Raw genomic sequence first — 18,376 nt, 5'->3', positions numbered from 1 at the left:
GTTTGATTGAGTCATCTTTTTCATTTGGACTATTTATTTATTGGCTATTTATTTTATTTTTTTATATTATGGTGTTTTTTAGGATTGACCTGAATGAGATGCAGTGAAATTCTCCTCCGGTTTACTGTGTTTGTGCTATTTTACAGCACGGCTACTTTCCTCCACTAAATCCCCTCCTCTCTGCTCATCCAACCGGCTGGAAATCTTCTAAACACCAGCACAATGGGACTGCGATGATGCAGCCTGTTTAATAGGAGCTGATCCCCAGCTGTTTAAATATTCAGTCTGTTTTACAGCGGAAACTTTCCAAGCTTCTTAATTGATACTTAGACTTTTTGAAAGCACTATGGCTGCCTGGCACTGCAAGGTGAGATGGACTGGAATGCCATTGTTCTCTTTACAAATTGGTGGGTTTTAATGGGGACCACCATGTTTGAAAACATTGTCTGTTGGACAGTTTAGCTAAAGATGGTTCAAGGAAACAGGCTGTAATGCGTTTAAAGCGCTTTGGTCAACAGTGTTCTCAAACATAAGGTTTTATTTGCTTTGTCTGTTTTGTTGCCTTTGGATCCAGGTTTTCCCATTCACTTTTTTTATTGTTGTTTATTTTTTAGCTTTGTCTCCCTCCCCCAAGGGCCACCACCCTTTTTCTCTCTCTCTCTCTTTTTTTTTTTCCTCTGTCCCTAAAACCCTTAGCCTAAACCCTATTCTTTTACTTTCTATGGAGCTCACTGTCCTGTCTTCTTTCTTCTCAGTTATTGCTTACTTTGTTTCATTGTAGTCAGTGCTGTCAGGTTTCTCCATGAGAAGTTTATTGCTGCCATACAAAATGTGTTTGACTCACTAGGAGGGTCAATATGAGTAGATGATGGAAGGGCTGTTGATAATGAAATGTGAGTGGGTAGCGTTGCAAGGACAGTAGACGCATTCTCCTGCTCAGCCAGCTGTATGCACCTGCATTGTGAAAAGAAATGAGAGCAAATGTGGATGGGGGAGTCAGAGGAGATGGGGAGGGTGGCAAAATGTTTGAAAAATCATTTTTGACAAATGTTCCATAGGGATGTCAGATAAGCCCAGCATTTTGCCATTGCTTCAAAGTGCTGTTTGACTGCACTGACTAAATTGGCATAACTGAAATGAAGAATGAATGGTGTGGGTGAACAAGGGTTTAACAAGGTCCAGAATGCTAAAAGCGTACTGAATGTTTTTTAGGTTAGTTTTTTTTTTTTTCTGAGAAAAAAAGGCAAGGCAAAATTTTCGAGAAAATTTGAACATTTCCTCCTCTTTTTTTTTTTTTTTTTTTTACTATGTATTAAGTAAATAAATTGAGGTTTACTGTTTTTGAATACATTCAGACAATCTCCGGGTCTATTGATAGCACTTTTAGCATAGCTTAGCATAGATAATTAGGCCAGTAGCATTGCATTCAAAAAATGACCAAAGAGCTTAAATTTAAATTTAAATTTAAAACTTGACTCTTCTGTAGACTGGAGGAAAAAGGAAAATTGCTTACTCTAATTCTGGCGTAAAAATCAAGGAAATTTGCTGTCGTACCATTTCCGCTGCAGAAGCAATGATATCACGCATTAAAAATATCAAAACTCTTTGGTCATATTTGAACACGATGCTACTGGTCTAATTGGATGTAACGATCTATGCTAAGCTATGCTCCAAGTGTTATTGCCAGAACCGGAAATTGACTGAATGGATTCAGAAACGGTAAACCTCACTTTATTAACTCTTGGGCAGTTGGAGAATGAGCCTGTTTCCTTTAATTGTTATATATTTCCAGTGTGACTTGAATTAAAATTTTGCATTGCATGCTATTCTTACAGTTGCAACTTTCTTATCTCTCAGTGAGGCTTTATTTTAAACTCTCTATCACATGAAAAAGTATTTTTAACAAATATGAATAAACTGTTTTATTCTGCTACCTCCGTAAGTCCAAGGCAACAGCCTTATCTGCGCCATAAATGCTGAGATCATCAATTTATTGCGCGGCAGTTTAGCACAAAGACCAAAAAACTGAAAAGCTGCTTGCATAGGTTTTGATTGCCTAGATAATGCTGCAGTTATTTGTGGCTGTGATCTGCCCTGGCCTCTGCTCCAAGCCTCTCTGATAAAACCACAGCTCTGAATGGCATCATTAATGTCCCTCACCATGTCCACTTTGTGGAAAATGGACATTGCAATTGGTGGTTCAGCCTTGCTTGTAAATTTGAAGGCAATCAGAAAAAGGAGCATGCGTTTACGTGTCCCCTCAACCTTGATCAGTTCAATAAAGCTCCTGCAGTGGATGATATAAGCTCTGTGATGGGCACAGAGGTAATGAGAGAGCTTTAGATGCAGAGTTGAAGAAAATTAATCTGACCTGATAGAACTGAAAGGGAAATGAAACAGCCAAATATCACCCGATAGAAAGACTGAGATTATATCTCTCACAAATGAAATGTCACTGACAGTACTTCATTCAGACGTCCTCACCTGATGATCCATCAAACCATCACTCACCTTTTTTTTTTTCCCCCACTTTCTCTTATCCTCATGTACTTTCAAGTTTTTACTGCAACTATCTGAAACTCTGTTCAGGGGAAATGGGCGCTGGGGTGACCTATAAATCCTTCATCGCTCACACAAGTCCAATCAATTGCCTGATGTCTCCTAGCTACTCCAGAGAGTTAAGGTCACAAAGTTACATGTCCCTGAAGCTCCCGTCTTCGTCTCACTCTGATTCTCCTGGCACTTTTCCCCAAAATTTGGCATGCTGCCTCACTGCTTTGGACCCTCCTTCTCTGACTCCGACTATCAAAACAACAGTCATTAGGCAAATTTGCTTTGGTGCAAGATTATGTTAATTATCGCCAAATTATCACTTCATTAAAGCGGGCAGAGATAAATTATCTTTTTGATGAAATGGTTGCAGAATGGGAAAATAATGATCTGACTGAAATAAATAAATAAATGCAGTCTTGCGCAAACGAAATAAATAACTAATCAGGGGGAGCAGGCAGCAAGCCGTTCTCTCGCAGCACAATGGGATGTGACAGAATGAGTTTTGTAGAGAGAGCCGAGACCACCCATTCCTTCCAGAAGCCTGCGTGTACGGCTTTCTATAGTGGGACCCATACACTTTCCTAATTGAGGTATACATTAATCATTCCAAATACCAATTATAATGAAGGCCTTCATCAGCCTCGCACAGCACCCTTTGTTTCCAAAACAAAGTGTGCTGCTCCAAGGAAAGACTGTGGTATAATTTTGTAGATTGATGTCTCCATAATAATCATTATTATTGTAGGTATTATCCTCATGACAAATTTTGCTCTGCTTCTTTCGGGGGGGAGCACAATTATGTTTGAATGCCACCACTGCTGAAAACACTGCAGCGGAGGCATTCAGACTTGTTCAGAGATGCCGTAGCCTACCACATTATACCTGAATGTGTGTCAGAGGAGATTATAACGCTGGAGCCAGTGCCCAAGTACAGTATGTTCTAACTCTGGTCTGAGAACGGTGGAAAGATTGGATTGCCATGGCAACGTCAGCAGGACACCTCATTCCCTGTTGCTGGCCTGTGGTTGGTGGCACATAAAAACAGATGGAATGGGTTTGGCTTCAGAGAGCATACGCTCGGATTGGTAAAGTCTCTATGCTCGTGTTAGGCTTTTGTCCTTAATCCAAGGAGGTGCGAATAATTAATTGTGAACCGGTTACAATAAGTATTCTTGCCGTATTTACTGCATGCATTTTTTATGCCTTACCGGACTCGGGTTTTGTGCAAGTTAATGTTTATCATCTCTCTATTGGGTTTCTGTAGGAATAGTTTGTTTGTGCTGTTGATTGATTAAAAATAACTAATTCATCACATATTACCACATTTATATTGTCGTAATTTCACATAGAATTTCCAAATTAATGTAGAAGTAGCATGTAGATGGTGTATTTCAAATGTTTTAATAAGTATCCTATAATTAATGAAGACCAGTAGACCTATCACTGATACTAATTATTGTGACGTCTCTATTAAATGCATTTTCCCCTCACTTTTAGCCATCATAAATTATAAATGCATTAACTATACACTGAATTAAGATTAATCTACAATAAGCCAGCAGAGAAGTCAGTAATTTATCTAGTTCTTTTGTTCTTTGATTCACAGAATGCAGCAATTTTTTTTTTTTACTTTGAAAGCCTCACAGTCTCTTTAAAACTGATGCATGTGATGTGGATCTGACATAAATCCGATTTTTCATTCTAATTTGATGATCTATTGCTCAAGAAAGATACAGTATTACCAATGTTGAAAACCTTTATAGTAAATGCTTTTAATAGAAATCTCAAAAGAATAGCATTACTTTGAATTAGAAGTTTTTGTAACGATGTAAAGTCTTCACTGTCACTTTTGATCTGTTTAATGTGCCCATGCTAAATAACAGCATTACTTTATTACTGACTCTTTTGAACAGCAGTTTAAATACAAACAGGAATAGCATAAAAGAAAACATTTGACCTCGTTGCAAATTTCAAAGAAAGCAAGTTAGCCTTTTTTGGCTGTGTTTGGCAGTCTTTGCCTGTCGATATGGCCACATTATGATTGTTTGTTTAGTTCATTGTGCGAGAAACATGAAGTTTGATTTAGCTCACCTTCTAATTATGTTAGCGTGCGTGTTGACTAACACAAAGCTCTTGCTTCTCAAGCCAGTATTTCGTTTTCTTTGACACGACAGCATCTTAAATCTAGATTTCAGAGTGCAAGAAGATGAAATAAACTGTTGCCTTTGGCTGAGCTGAATCCAATGCTTTTGCATTTAGATCCCTGTGACTTCATGCCTTTTTGCTTTTCCTTTCCCTCCACTTATCTTTTCTCTTTCAGCCAAGCAAGGAAATTGCTCCTCTCAATCGGTTGCTGTAGTAGCCTAGTGAAATGTATTTTCCTGATGCTCCTCTGTCTGCACAAACTGAAACCCAGTGGCCGCAGATCACATAATCCCCTCGGGGTCCACTGTAATGGCACTGCAGCGTTGCACTGAAACTCACTCGCTCACGGGTTGCGTCATCTGAATATAGGTATGTCCTCCTGTTCATTTGAAACAAGTTGGATAAGTTTTGCGAGGAGATTGAGCAGGCGTATGCTTCTCCAGCATCTCCACTGCAGTTATTTACCATCGTGATGAAAGCAATTGTAGAGACCTTATATAACTTCAAGTTAAGTGATGTGAATAAAGGCGCGATAGCAGCAGAGCATTATTGTGATTTCAGTAGCTCTAGAGTTCCCGCTTCCCACAAACTGTAGATTGAACCCTGAGACCTTTGTGTTGGCGGTTGAGATGTTTTGAATTTAGCATATGATTTGGCCACCGTGATTAAATAAACATGGCAGAGTGGGTTCTCAGTCATTGTGAACTGATGGCGGACTCCATACCCTACAAGGTTATGGAAATGTCCCGGTGGTAACATTGTTTATGGATTATAGACCTTTGTGGTTCTTCTGCCAGACAGCCACCGCTGAAATATTAGACGGAGCTCAAATAAACATCAGTCTAATGGGAGACTACTTTCTCCATGTACTAGTCGACAACAATACAGCTATGAATGTAATCTACTGTATAATTTGCAACTATCTTCTCTCTTTTTAATACAGCACTACCTCTGATGATCTTCCCAAGTCAGGCTCAAGAGACACAAAATCCAATTTAGTCCTCCCGCTGTACTCCGTACACCTGTCCTCTGAGCTCTGGGCTCATTTTCAGCTTTTTGTTTCCACCTTTAATTAACAACTGAGAAAACAAAGGTAACATGCACCACTAAATAGTGCGATGTCACACAGTTCAGCAGAGACTTCCATCGACCACAATATTACTCTCAAATGGAATTAATCCCATTCTGGCACACTCGCTTGCAAAGTACACTAATGCTCCGTGTTATATTATTCATTTATTCATGTGGGTTACCATGGAAATATATTCCTTTTGTTAATTGTCAGTGATTTTGTGTTTACAGTCGCTTTAAATGCATTTCGATTTAAAAGGCATCTCAGATTTTGTGCCAGCAAAAGGCATAACATATTACTTTAGTAGGGCAATTTATTATGTTATTAACATTATTTAAACTATGCACAAACAAATGTATTATATACACATTTGACATTATATTTCTTTAGTCTCACTCATGTCATGCTGGCTACTATTAAATAAGAGATATGATTTTACAGTGTTTTAATTGTTAACATTATTTAATGCATCTGGTATCATGAACTATCAATCCTGGTTATAAATTTAGATTGGATTTATGAGTATGTGTAACATTAATCTTAAGAATAAAAATAGTTATTTACTATTGTTTATAGAGTGAGGGAAAAGAGAAGAAATTAAGTGTGTTACAAATGCTTAGAAAACCCAAAACCACAATGGTAACCATTAAGTGCTTTGTTAACAGGTGCATATTATTGTCTTGTGCACTCTGGCATCCACGCCGATTCTTGTCCTTAAATTGCACACTTGTTTTTTGCACTTGAGAAATGTCTGATTGGGAGATGATTAGAGAATGAACTCATTCTCTAATCATTCACTTCCATATCCCCATGAATGGCGTTTAGATGCCACAGTAAGTGGAAAGCTTCAGTTTGCTTTGAAAAGCTGGTGATTCAGGGACCGTTTCATTGAAATGCGTGATCTGTAGAAGTAAGAGACGTCAGTTTTCTATAGATTTGCACTCATGTATGTTGTTGTTCAGGCCATTCTATGACAGTGAGGCATTGCGGTTGTGAAGGAGGGGGGAAAACATGCCTCTGAGATGAGACGGCAGATTTCCTTTCGTTTCAGTTTTCAGTTGTTTTGTTCAGTAACATGAATGAGTTTGCCGATCTGTCTTGTAGGTAAAGATTAGACGTCAAACGCCGTTTTTCCAAATAATTAAATGTTTCTTGTCTTTTCAAATTGACCAAAAGTTTCCCACTGCGTAGATTTTTTTTTTTTTTTTTTTTTTTCTGTGCCATGATTAATGCAGGCTATGTCACATCGCATTACTTGGCAACATAATCTGCATTTTTAGTTTGTCCAAAACCAACGTGAGCCGAGCATCAAAGCAAATCGCTTCCTATTGATACTGAACGTTTTCTTTGGATGTGAAACAAAGCTAAAGACGGCTGAAAGCAGAAAAATGCTGCATTTGAGGCTGGAACCAGAAATTTAATTAGAAAACAAACTGGACAGAACATATGAATCTTAGTGGGCAAGCCAGTGTTTCATCTGTTTACTGTTTAAATCAGAGAAGCTGTTTGTTTGGCATTGTCAAAATATTCTGTATCCCTGTTGCTTCATTCTGCTCTCCTACAGATGGATTTCTCTCTTTGAGCTTCCTGGTTTATCGGCATCAGTTCAACATTGTGATAGAAACTTTGGCTGCAGAGAGCAGAATGCTTTTCCCACTGGCGCTAGACTTCAAGATGTTGAGGAAGAACACAGTGAGTTTACTCTTCTCAGGGCAACAGGGTCGCCATAGGGAGATATTTTCTTCCTCTGGAAGTTTAGAACAAAATGCTGAAATATTTGCTCGGTATGGTGTTTTCACTTTGCCCTCCGCAAAATGAATGCCCTGGGAGAAAATCATTATTTCATTATATCATGCATAACCATTGTAATATTTATCAAAATGACCAGATGAGTGCTTTGAGCACTATCATCATGAGATCTTTAAAAGTCCTTGTAGCGTGGAGAGCGCATTCGCAGCATTGTCTGTTTAAAAAAAAAAAAAAATGCAATCGAAACCACGTCTCTGTTCTAAAATCTATTGAGCTACCTACATACTGCATTTCGAGGCATCATAGCCATCTAAAAAGAAAATTTAATTTTGTATACATGATTTATGTATGTTGTTTATTCAAACAAAGCAGTGTTACAACGCAAAATAAGTGTGGACTGTTTTAGGCGCATATAATCATTTGATCTTGTCTCAGGATGAGTGAATACTAATCATTCCTTACATAAGCTATCCCTGGTGTTCAGCCATTAACACATGCTCCAACACCCTGCCAAAAAACCCTGCGTGCCATCCAAATCTCCCCAACCCAGTGCTGTTCACCTTCGTATTGTATCACGTACACCCTGGGCTCGTCCTAACCTTGGGCCAACTCAAGACCCCAGTCCCCTTGTAATGAACAGGGTAATTAATGTGAAGTATAACCAAGCAGTGTGAATTATGTTGGCTTTGTTACCAGTACTATGGCACACAGATGTGTAATAAACCTTGTCTAAAATAAGACCTCTTGCTCGAACATGGAGAGAAAAGCTATTAATACAAGTCATCACGGCTGTAATGACTCATTTACACAAAGGAGGAGGAAAGAATGGTAATCTGAACACATTTACACAGAATTACAGGGTGACTACGAACTTGGTCCAAGCAAGTGTGTGCTTATTTCATCATTTAGTTATGATTTTTAATCCTTACAATCCTTTTAAAAATTAAGATTATTATTGAGACTACCTGGAAAAAATGCTATTTTAGAAATAATGAAAAATAAATTAATTACATCAAATTAAATTCTATTCTTATTGAATCTATGTCCTCTCTGTATGTGAGAGATGGTTAAATGAGAAGCCACTTTAGCCAACCTTTGCACATTTCTGATCTTGCTTGAGAGTACAATCCATCTTGTCGAATTACTATAATGTTGTAAGAATAGTCCCAATCATTTTTCAGCTCTCTCCATTGTCACTTTTGGGTTTGTATAAAAGTCTGTTGGCCTAGGAAGAAATGCACATAACAGCTTTGATTCAAACGGAGAAGATGGAAAAAAGATCTCACAAGATCATTCGATCCCTGTCAATACAAAAGCCTCAGGTGCTCTTGTTCTTTTAGTGTGCGATTCTTCTTCTCTGTACAAGGCAGTCCGGCATATCTGCCATCTATTCTTTTGCTACCAGGAGAATCTAGTCACCTCTTCTCTCTTCTTTTCAGATTATACCAAGCGTGTGACATATGTTCCCAGAGAATTTCACTGACATGCAGAAAGTTTAGGTCAACTAATCAACCCCTCTGTACTGTACGCCCGCCAGACTAGCAAGAGCGATGCTTCACCCCGATTGGCGTAGAGGATACTGCAGGCTGTAAAGGCCAGTCTTTCATTTCCAGCATCGGCTCCTTTGTCCTCTCGAGAGGGGGCATTGGCAGTTGTTTTCTAGGAGCTTTGGCCCGTGTCCTACATGTCCTGGACTGAGAGGAGTGGCCTGGGTCAGTCGATGAGTATGCCAGCTCAAGACTGGCCTCTCTAAAGGCCACTTTCCTCAGACAGCCGAGCCTGAGGGAGTCACAGCTATCAGGGAATCAGGCGTGGTTATGATATCATCTGTCTGCCTTTACCCCAATTACTTCGTGGTGGCTTCCTCCCGGTGCCACAATGAATCTGGGCAGCCGGCGGTAAACACAAAACAGTGTGTCATTTCTCATTTGCAGGGCTGATTAGGGTTATATTGTGGGGACTACATACAGATGAGGCAGCGTTTGTCAGATTTGTAATGGTAGGTGAGAAATGGAAGGGCTAATCAACCTTGTGACTGACGGTAATGATCGACCTCAAGTCCTGTTGGTGTGTAAACAAAGTGGAAACTCCCCTGCGATGCTTTTCTTAATGATGTGCCTGAGCATTTAGCCTCGCTAGAATAACTTCTCACTTCTTTGCGTTACTACAAATAAGTACATATCTGTTTAACTGGTTTGTCTGGTACATTTAAGAATGTCTTTATTGTAGTAGATGAATTTGGCCCTGGAGAGTCACTTTCCATTGGTTTATTTAACATTTTTTAAACCGCTTAAAAAACCCACTAACATTTTGATGTTTGTGGGCCCTACAATAAATCTGTTTTAATTGTCAGATTTATAGTGAAATACTACACCTACACATCATCCTAAAGAGGAATCATCCAATCAGAAAAGTTGCTGTTACTATGGAAATGGGATTAGTGCAGACTCCAGTTGATCTTCCCACACTCTCAACTTTACAGTTTTTTTCTATATATGAATATTTTTAGCATTGTGTGCCATTCACAAAGAATTGGAGGTACAAGGAATTAGGGTAGAAAACGGGATGCAGAATTGTAATTTGATTGGTAATGTTATAGAGTAAAATTCATTGAATTTCAAAGCAGTACGTCTATTTTGAAGTGGAAGCCCCCCAAAAAAGGTTTAATAGTTTGATATTTATTCATTATTAATTTTTGAACAGTAGAACATGTAATGGATTACCTCTGTTGAATTTCTTATGTCATTTCAGTGGGGTGCAGCCAATTCAATTCAGTTCTACTGAAATGTCATAAAATGAAAACAAGCCAGTTTTTTTTCAGTTCTGAATTAACTTTTTTTTGTCTTCATTTATTAAGTTATTTTATTTTTGATTTACGTTACTGGCTCACAATTCAGGAGCTTTCCCCGACCGTTCGAGATGGACCTCTAAGGGTCCACAAACAGCAGTTTGCAAAATTCTGGCATATGTAATGTTGCCTGCGAGAGAAGTTATCTCATTACAGTGTGCAGTTCTCTTTTTTGGCACTGGATTTCAAACCTGGCTACAGTTTAGCAACTGATTGAATTAGTATTGGCCACATTATATGGGTACATTTCCTGGCAGACAATCTTTTCCTTCCTTCCATACTCTTTGGACCCATTGTTTTGCAACTTGTAAATCTATAACCCTATTCTCTATTGTAATGAACTCTGACTTCCTGCAATTCACACTCCCGGATCTTTCCCCTAAAGAATCTCAAGAGTTATAAGATGAGTACAGAGAAGAGCACAGGAGGCACTTAACACGAATAGTCTTCAGAGCAGAGAAATCTGAGTTTGTTTCTCAAGTTTTAGGGCTCTTTCCTCGTCGAGACGCTTTGCAAGGCCAGGCCAGTACATGCTCTGTGAGTCAGACAATAGATCAAACAAAGAGTCACCTCTGCTTCTTTAGTCCTTTGATTTGTATCCTCATTCACATCACACATGGGCTTCTCAGTTCTTTGTTAATACCACAATTCCCAGTGTTCTTCACTTTCAAATGAGTCTGACCTTCCAGCACAGAGGCACTCCACCTCTAGCCTACTGTGCACCCCAGGCGTCCCTGCACCTCATGCAGATGGGTTGTATGGTTGCATGCAGGTAGGCTCTGTGCTGGCTTCAGGTCGATCCGATTACTCTCCTGTGGTGAGGATAATGGCCTTGCCTGAAGGTGTGGATCTTTAGGAGAGGCCATTATATGCCTGACAAGTCCTCCTTGGTCTTCTGCACAAGGCCAAAGTGTCTAGGCCGGAAAGGTAGCCGGTCACAGCTGCACATCAGTATATAACATGCACTTAAAATGACAATATCCTGCACTGTTGATGGTAAATAATGTGACACTGTTTTTTTATTGAGGATAGAGTGTTGCAGAGGCAGAGTTTAATATAGTGTGTCCTCCTCTTGCCAGACTTAAAGGGCTAGTTTACCCAAAAATGAAAGTTCTGTCATTGTGTGCTCACTCACATGTTATTCTAAACCCTTTTGATTTTTTCTTAAATGTGGAAAACACAAGGCTTAGTAATTTGGGACTATGGGGGTTAATTTTCAAAGATTATTGAAAAACAATAAAAGTTGTTCATGCAACTTGCTGTAAAAGGTTTTTAAAAAATGTCCATGTGACATTTTAACTCTTAGTTAATAATTTAAAGTATTAATGAAATAAACCTCAGTTTATTCTCACACAAAGCTATCACGTTACTTTCAACAGTGATTATGGAATTTGGGTCGTTTAATTGTTTTGTATTCTTGTTGGTGCTTGACAGCCCGAATTATGGATTTTTGAAAATGACCATTCATGCCGTGTATAACGCCTAAAACATACTGCAGAGTTTTAAATCTGAAAGTTCTCAATGTATAAAGATAATGTCTCTCCAAAAGAAACCACTGAAATCTGTCAGTTTTTTTTTTTTTTTTATGAATCCCAAGCAATTTCATGTTGACCGTAACATTAAAACATTAGCATTTTGCTCGCCCACTTGTTGGTACTTTCAGTCGGTCTGAAAGAAAATGCTAATTCATTCTTTGCCACTAGGTGCCTTTGGAGGGTATTCTAGCTTTATCAGGCATTACAGGCATGATGAAATGAAAATGAGACCAATCGGACCAATCACTGAAGATTAGTGTCAAGTCAAGGATGGGTTTGGACAAATTTGAGTCAATCATTTGGGAGTCGTTTAGCAAATAAGGTAAAAATAAATGCATATTATAAGACAGTTGAAACCAAAATATGGACCTATCATAATTTTTTTCCCCTTTTCAGCAGTATTGAAACAACATGAGGGTGAGTAATATAGTGTACATCAGAATTAAAATGTGTTAATGTCCTTTAAGAAATTCTTTACTATGTTGCTAGTGCACCCGCTGTGGCCCAGTCCTTTATTTGCAACTCTATGCCATGATGTGTTCCACAATTAGCATCCTAATTAAGAGTATAAAGAAAGAACATTGGCCCAGAGATTTATTGCCCTGTCCTAAAATGCACTCCCACAAAGGGCACAGCAGGGTGACTGGGTTATAGGCCAGTACTGACAGTCCAAGTGCTTTTTGGCTACAGTATAGTGCATGTCTTTATTATTAGGCACAGCGGTTGGTTCTGATATCATTTTTTTTAATTAGTAATAATAATAAGCTTTTAATCTTTTACATTTTAATCTTAAGGATAATTGTTTTTAAGTCCTTTTTTATTTCTTCTCCGGAAATTTCAGTTCGCCCTCCAGCCATTGCTTGGTGGGTATGGGATACAGAACTGGTCCCAGAGGTTGGCCTGAATGAACAGTGGGTCACAATGAGCCCTTTCCCCGCTGCTGGAGCAGCTGCGGTCCTTTTGATAGAATGAGGTCAATTCAGGAATGGAGATGGCTGGAACTGATTGAGGGGCCTACTCAAAGGAATAAGGTACAAACTGTTTTGTATTGGTGAAAAAGAGTAGCACCCTTCCCCCCTTTTTCCCTCCACGCCTCCCTCTCTTATTTCTTTGCATGTCGGTGTCAGGAATAAATCATTTAAATTGTTCTCTGATTCCCCCTTCCACCATTTGGCAAAATGATAATTGAAACATTAATAGGACGTTAATAGGATGTGTGTCCCGGTAACCTTTGAGATAAATCTCTGTATAATGGGAAGAATTCACCCTGACCAACAGGAATCCAGGCATGCTTATAATTCATTTGTAGCTCAGAGCAGTGTGCGCTGCCATTGGAACAGATTTAGCAGTCGAAGGAAGAACGCATTTGTTGGTCATTACGCTGGGTTTGTTTGCAAAACTAATGATGAGGCCTACAAGCCTTTTTGAATTAGATGCTTGACTTTTAAGCCTCGGGTTAAGTGTAATGTCCTTTGAGTGACCCTGATTCTGAGCGCCATTAAAACATCATCATTTAGAGTAGTTCATTCACTATAGGCAGTCGGTTGCATTTGCGTTTTGCGACGGGAACTGGTGTACCGGGGCACCCCCCTCTCAGTGTTATTTGGGATCTTTTGTCAGTTGTTGTTTTGACTGATAAGTAGCATTGAATTGCACTGGGTATGAATCCAAGCAATGATGTACTTGGCCAGTCGCGCGCATCATCCACTTCAGCAAATTAGAACTATCAGCCATTTGAAATTGACACTCCTCAGTTGGATGATTCCCAAACGGCTGCTTTATTTGGCAGCACTAGGTATATTTTCTGCTGTAGGTTTTTAATTTTTGCAATTAGCCAGAATCAGGACATCTAACAACGATGTCGCGGAATGATTCCGTAGCGAGGCCTCCTTCAGATTGGACCACAGCGAAAACTAATTTTAATTAGATTCTCATCGCTGCAGCCGCCATTTCCACGCACATTAGCATATTACTTTCAAGGAAAATTAACGGTAGATATTCATATCACATTATAGATTTTAATGTATTATGGCAAGACAAAAGATCGCTTAAGAAAGGATAATTGCTGTATGCTGAACTCGGGTTGCGCTCATTACTTTTCAACAATGCCGTCTCGCTCTCTTCCTCTCCAGTTGAGGCGGATCTATTCCATTATGAGCCATTTGATGGCAAATTAAAAAGAGTGTGATGGAAACATGCAGAACTGATGAATTTAGACAAGGAGACAAAGTGGAGAACATTTAATAGTTTAATAATAAGCTGCAGTATACATTCAGTGATAATTCCGTTTTTCATGTTGCCAGAAGCTGTTTGGTGAGACCAGCAAAAACATTCAGCTACTAGATCTATATCTTTTTCACACGTTGCTGCTGTTTGTACTTCCCACATTATAAAACAAGTATTGCAAAGAAACTGATTTTGCAATTTCTCTCCGGTTCCCCCTCTATGGCAATTCCACCAAATCTGTTTTTTTTCCTCTTACAGAAAGAAAACAACAAACTTGTTTGGTTGGGCTTGGTACAACGTTCTTAAATGATCTGGAAAAATGGAGGGCTGTACTCGATGATAGATAGCAAAGCAAGTCTGTCTCAGAGCGTCTGGGTTTGCTTTACATTTAACTTATATCCATTTAGATCCTCCTTAAACACTTCAGAAATGAGTGGAACTGCCTTGAGTGACTTGAAATGGTGGTGTTACTCTTACCCTTACTTGAGTATTAAGATTAAACAACAACCTGCTATCTTGAAAGTTTAATGTTTGTCGCAGTTTTTTGGTTTCTTTTGCTATCTCACTCTAAGCTCATTGTACTGACACACTACTGTTGGTGTTGATTTTTTTTTTCTTTTTTTATAATTTTTTTTGTCTTTTTTCACTTTTTTTGCCCACACAGAAACTTGATGGCACAAGAACTGACCAATAAGAAACTCTTTTACAACAAGGTAGACTGCAATCAACAGTTGCCAGGGGTAACACAGTGAACAAAAATTCAAGATCAATTGAAAAAAAAAAAAAAAAATGAATAACAGAGTCAATAAAAAGGGGACAAATAAAGAAAAAAAGCCAGTTAATTTCAAGTATAACTTACTGATAAAATAACTACACAGCATTAAATATTCTCATTATACATTTTAAATTATTTATAAAATATATTTTGGCATATATGTTTTTTTTTTTCCTTTTTGTGTTTGTGTACAAACGCTACTGTAGCTTTAGTTGAACACCAATGTTTATTTTTTCAGTTTTTACTTTCGCAACAAAACATTAAAGGGATTGTCACATAACAACAGATTATTAAAAATGATAGTAGTAAACCCTAAACAGAGTTTCACATAGCAAGACGTAAGTGACGACCCCTTCTATCCTAGCCCCATAGTCAAAATCCAAAAAAGTACAAGACCAGAGCACGAAGTTCTAGTAAACTGCGCTCCACTGGCTACAATCAGGAAAGGGCACAGGAGATTTCAAAAGCAACAAGTCTGATGTTTTTTTTTTTTCTTCTTTTTATTCGTATATATATATTTATATCTGGCTGTAAGTCTGGGGGATCGGTCTCTCCCTATTCCAGTTTTTCGGTGAGCTTGAGCTGATAGCGCAACTTCATTTAGCTCCATCTGTGATAAAAAATAAGCACTGTAACAACCTCATGGTTTGCTGACACTGGAATGTCTTGAGGGAAACAGAGAAGGGTTGTCTTATCAGACCAGTGAGAAGCCACTGAAATGAAATGAGATCTGCAGAAGTGTTCCTGTGCGCGATCGGTCGGACCGCTCGTGTTAGGCGGGAAGAGTCTCGCCATCCGTAGCGTCAGAGAGACCCACGTCCTCTTCGGGAACAGTGAGCGGTTTGGCAGCTGAAGCAAAAACTGCATACCAAAGAAGGCATTAGAAGAAAGTTAGAAGTCTCTTTAGAGTCTACAAGGCATGACTGTACTTGGGAGTCACCAGCGGTGCACTAGAAGGTCTTTCTCCTCTTAAGGGTAAGACGTGAGGGCAGGGGTGGAGCGCGTTGCGCAGCACACAGTAACCAGCCTGTCCACTGCGGACAGACGATTGCGACGAACGTACAAGCGCTGCTGTTACTACCAAGCCACGATGACGGTCTGAGCTCGCAGACACATTTTCAGCTTCGTTTGTTCGGTCTCTGGAGAATACGTTGTGCTGCGCATGTGTCTCCCTTCCCCAGGCCCGTTCGGCTCGACGCTTGCAAAAGCACACAAAAACACACACACGCACACGTCGACACACACTCGTAGTAGTGCGTGCGCTCTGTGTACAGGCGGGAGCCGGTTAAAGCACGATGTCCTTCAGCCGCTTGCTGCCGGGGGACTCCTTCTCACGGCCGTCCTGCAGGAGCGTGTTGATCTCCCGCATGGCCGGCTCACTGTCCTTCCCCTCCGGCTGCCGCAGCAGGCTGTGGTTGGCTATGCGCTCCGCATCCCTGCATTTCAGCGTGTTGTAGGTGGAGGGTGGTTTGGACTGGGGGCTCTTCAGGTGCACCGGGGAGGTGATGGGGCTTACGGCTTCCCGGCCGTTTCCGGCCTCTCGCACGGTGCCGTTGGTCTTAGGGCTGCAGACGGCCGGCTCCGCCGTTTGCCGCCTGCCCCTCTGTTCGGCCCGCTCCTCATCTGCCCCGTCTTTGCCAAAGGTGGCAAAAGTCCTTTTGATGGTGCCACAGTCCTCGTAGTGAGGTACGTCCACAGTGGTGGCCTCGATGGACAGAGCGATGACGTTGCGGCTGTGTTCGGGAGACTTCGCTCTCGCTGGCATCGGCACCCGGGGCATCCAGCAGCGGTCCGAGTGGCCCAAGATACGACATTCATCTTGGCAGTGGAAACCTTCGGACTGATCTGAGAGAGAGAGAAATAGAGAGTAAGAGTTAGATTTGTTGTCTAAATTGTGCCGTTTGCACAGCTTCTGCTTATTTGCGGTTTCCTTCATGGATTTCAGGCACAGTTTGTTTTGGAGCTTTCATCTTTTCAGTACATGTCAGAAAAAAAAGACTGTGGCACGGTGAAGAGCTCCGCTCCATTTTTTTCCACAAACTGGCTCTACTGCTTCAACAAGTTTTACTGCTAGAATTTTCGAGGGCTTTTTAATAAAGCATTTAAAGGGTGCATTGCTAAATCAAAAGTGGATCCCCATCTTGTGAGTAATTGTTTCACTCTGTTGCCAGGCTTGATGAAAGGAGGGTTTAGATGCTGCAATCAGAGATTTCACAGTAAGGGACACTGGCAAAGTAGCCTCATTGTTAAATGCTGAACATTGTGCTACGTCTCTGTCATCTAGCTGGCAGTTATAAATATGTAATGATGTTTTAAAGCTGTTGTGGAGTTAAAAAAAAAAAAAAAAAAAAAAAAAAAAAAAGATTTGTCTGAGCCAGTATTAATACAGATCTGTCCTTTGTTGTGTTGGAGGGAAGGGCTTTCAAGCTGCTTTTTGTATCATTATAACAACAAAAAAGCCGGGCTTTTGCTCACTCAAGTTGAGGAGCTGTCTGCCTCTTTCTCTTAGCTTTTATTTAAAAGAGATGCATCTGTAATAATCAAGGCAGCTCTCTTTTTATTAGCAGTCAGCCCAAAACAGCTTTCTGTGCGAGTCCTTTTGACTCCATACATATTTCATTATCGGCCATCTGGATAGACAAGCACGACAAGGGCACTCTCTCTGCTTAAATGTTTGCTAATATACACAAATGGCATTTGCATAACAAAATCGCTTCTTCAGATTGCTATTTCCACATGCACCGCTCACCTATAAAAAATAAGAGCAATTATAAGAATAATGATGCATTCACTTCTATTAAAATTCAGATCAAGAGCGATTATACTAATTATTCTTAATGTTATTGCTGATAAACTATAACATACTGACTTGTGTAGTTTGTTTAGGCATCACAACATTTAAATATTTATCTATATATGAGAAGTTTGATAAATAAAACAGATAAATTAGTTTTTAAAAATTTTTTAAAAAAAGTTTTTTCATTGTGCATTCCAATTAATCTAATTCTAAAACTAAAACAAAAAAAACCTAGCTAAAACAATAAAACATAATAAAACCATAACATAAAAACATAATCTTTTATCTGTTTTTGCAAAAAAAAAACTCACGTTTTTGCATAATAATTATATGAAAACGTTGAAGGCTTTAATTTTTTCAGAATACCTTTAATTACCACAAAGTTCAAAAGCACACTGTTTATTTTAAATTTTTGCATAAAATTGTTATTAGTGTTACTTCTGATTGCTGTTTCCTTCACTTCACTTCACTTCTAAAAATAATAAAATGTATCCTTTATTCAGTATATGCCATACTGTGCTATATATGTGTCTTCCTCAAGGATGACGTTCCAGACACCTTTATGAATGTTGATATAAAACGTGCCGTATTTGTAAAGCCAGTGGACACCTGCTATTGTTGATTAATTGTTGCCAAATGATTCGTTGCGTGACAGGTTCTCACCCCGTCAATAAAA

The 18,376-nt window shown here is 39.4% G+C and overlaps 1 protein-coding gene and 1 long non-coding RNA gene across 5 annotated transcripts in view; one reads left to right on the top strand and one right to left on the bottom strand.

Moving 5' to 3' along the window:
- LOC122357837 overlaps nucleotides 1–18,376 on the top strand; it is a 134,002-nt gene that overhangs the window by 107,433 nt on the left and 8,193 nt on the right. The window lies entirely within an intron of this gene.
- pcdh19 (protocadherin 19) overlaps nucleotides 14,133–18,376 on the bottom strand; it is a 52,205-nt gene continuing 47,961 nt past the window's right edge. For all 4 annotated transcript variants that reach the window (XM_043257433.1, XM_043257434.1, XM_043257431.1 and 1 more), the window contains exon 5: nucleotides 14,133–16,748. In XM_043257433.1, coding sequence (XP_043113368.1) covers nucleotides 16,189–16,748 — 560 coding nt within the window. In that variant the 3' untranslated portion in view covers nucleotides 14,133–16,188. The remainder of the gene's footprint in view (nucleotides 16,749–18,376) is intronic.

The sequence above is a fragment of the Puntigrus tetrazona genome, chromosome 14 (assembly GCF_018831695.1).
Source record: "Puntigrus tetrazona isolate hp1 chromosome 14, ASM1883169v1, whole genome shotgun sequence".
Taxonomy (NCBI): Eukaryota; Metazoa; Chordata; class Actinopteri; order Cypriniformes; family Cyprinidae; genus Puntigrus; species Puntigrus tetrazona.
This window is presented reverse-complemented; position numbering and strand designations above follow the sequence as displayed.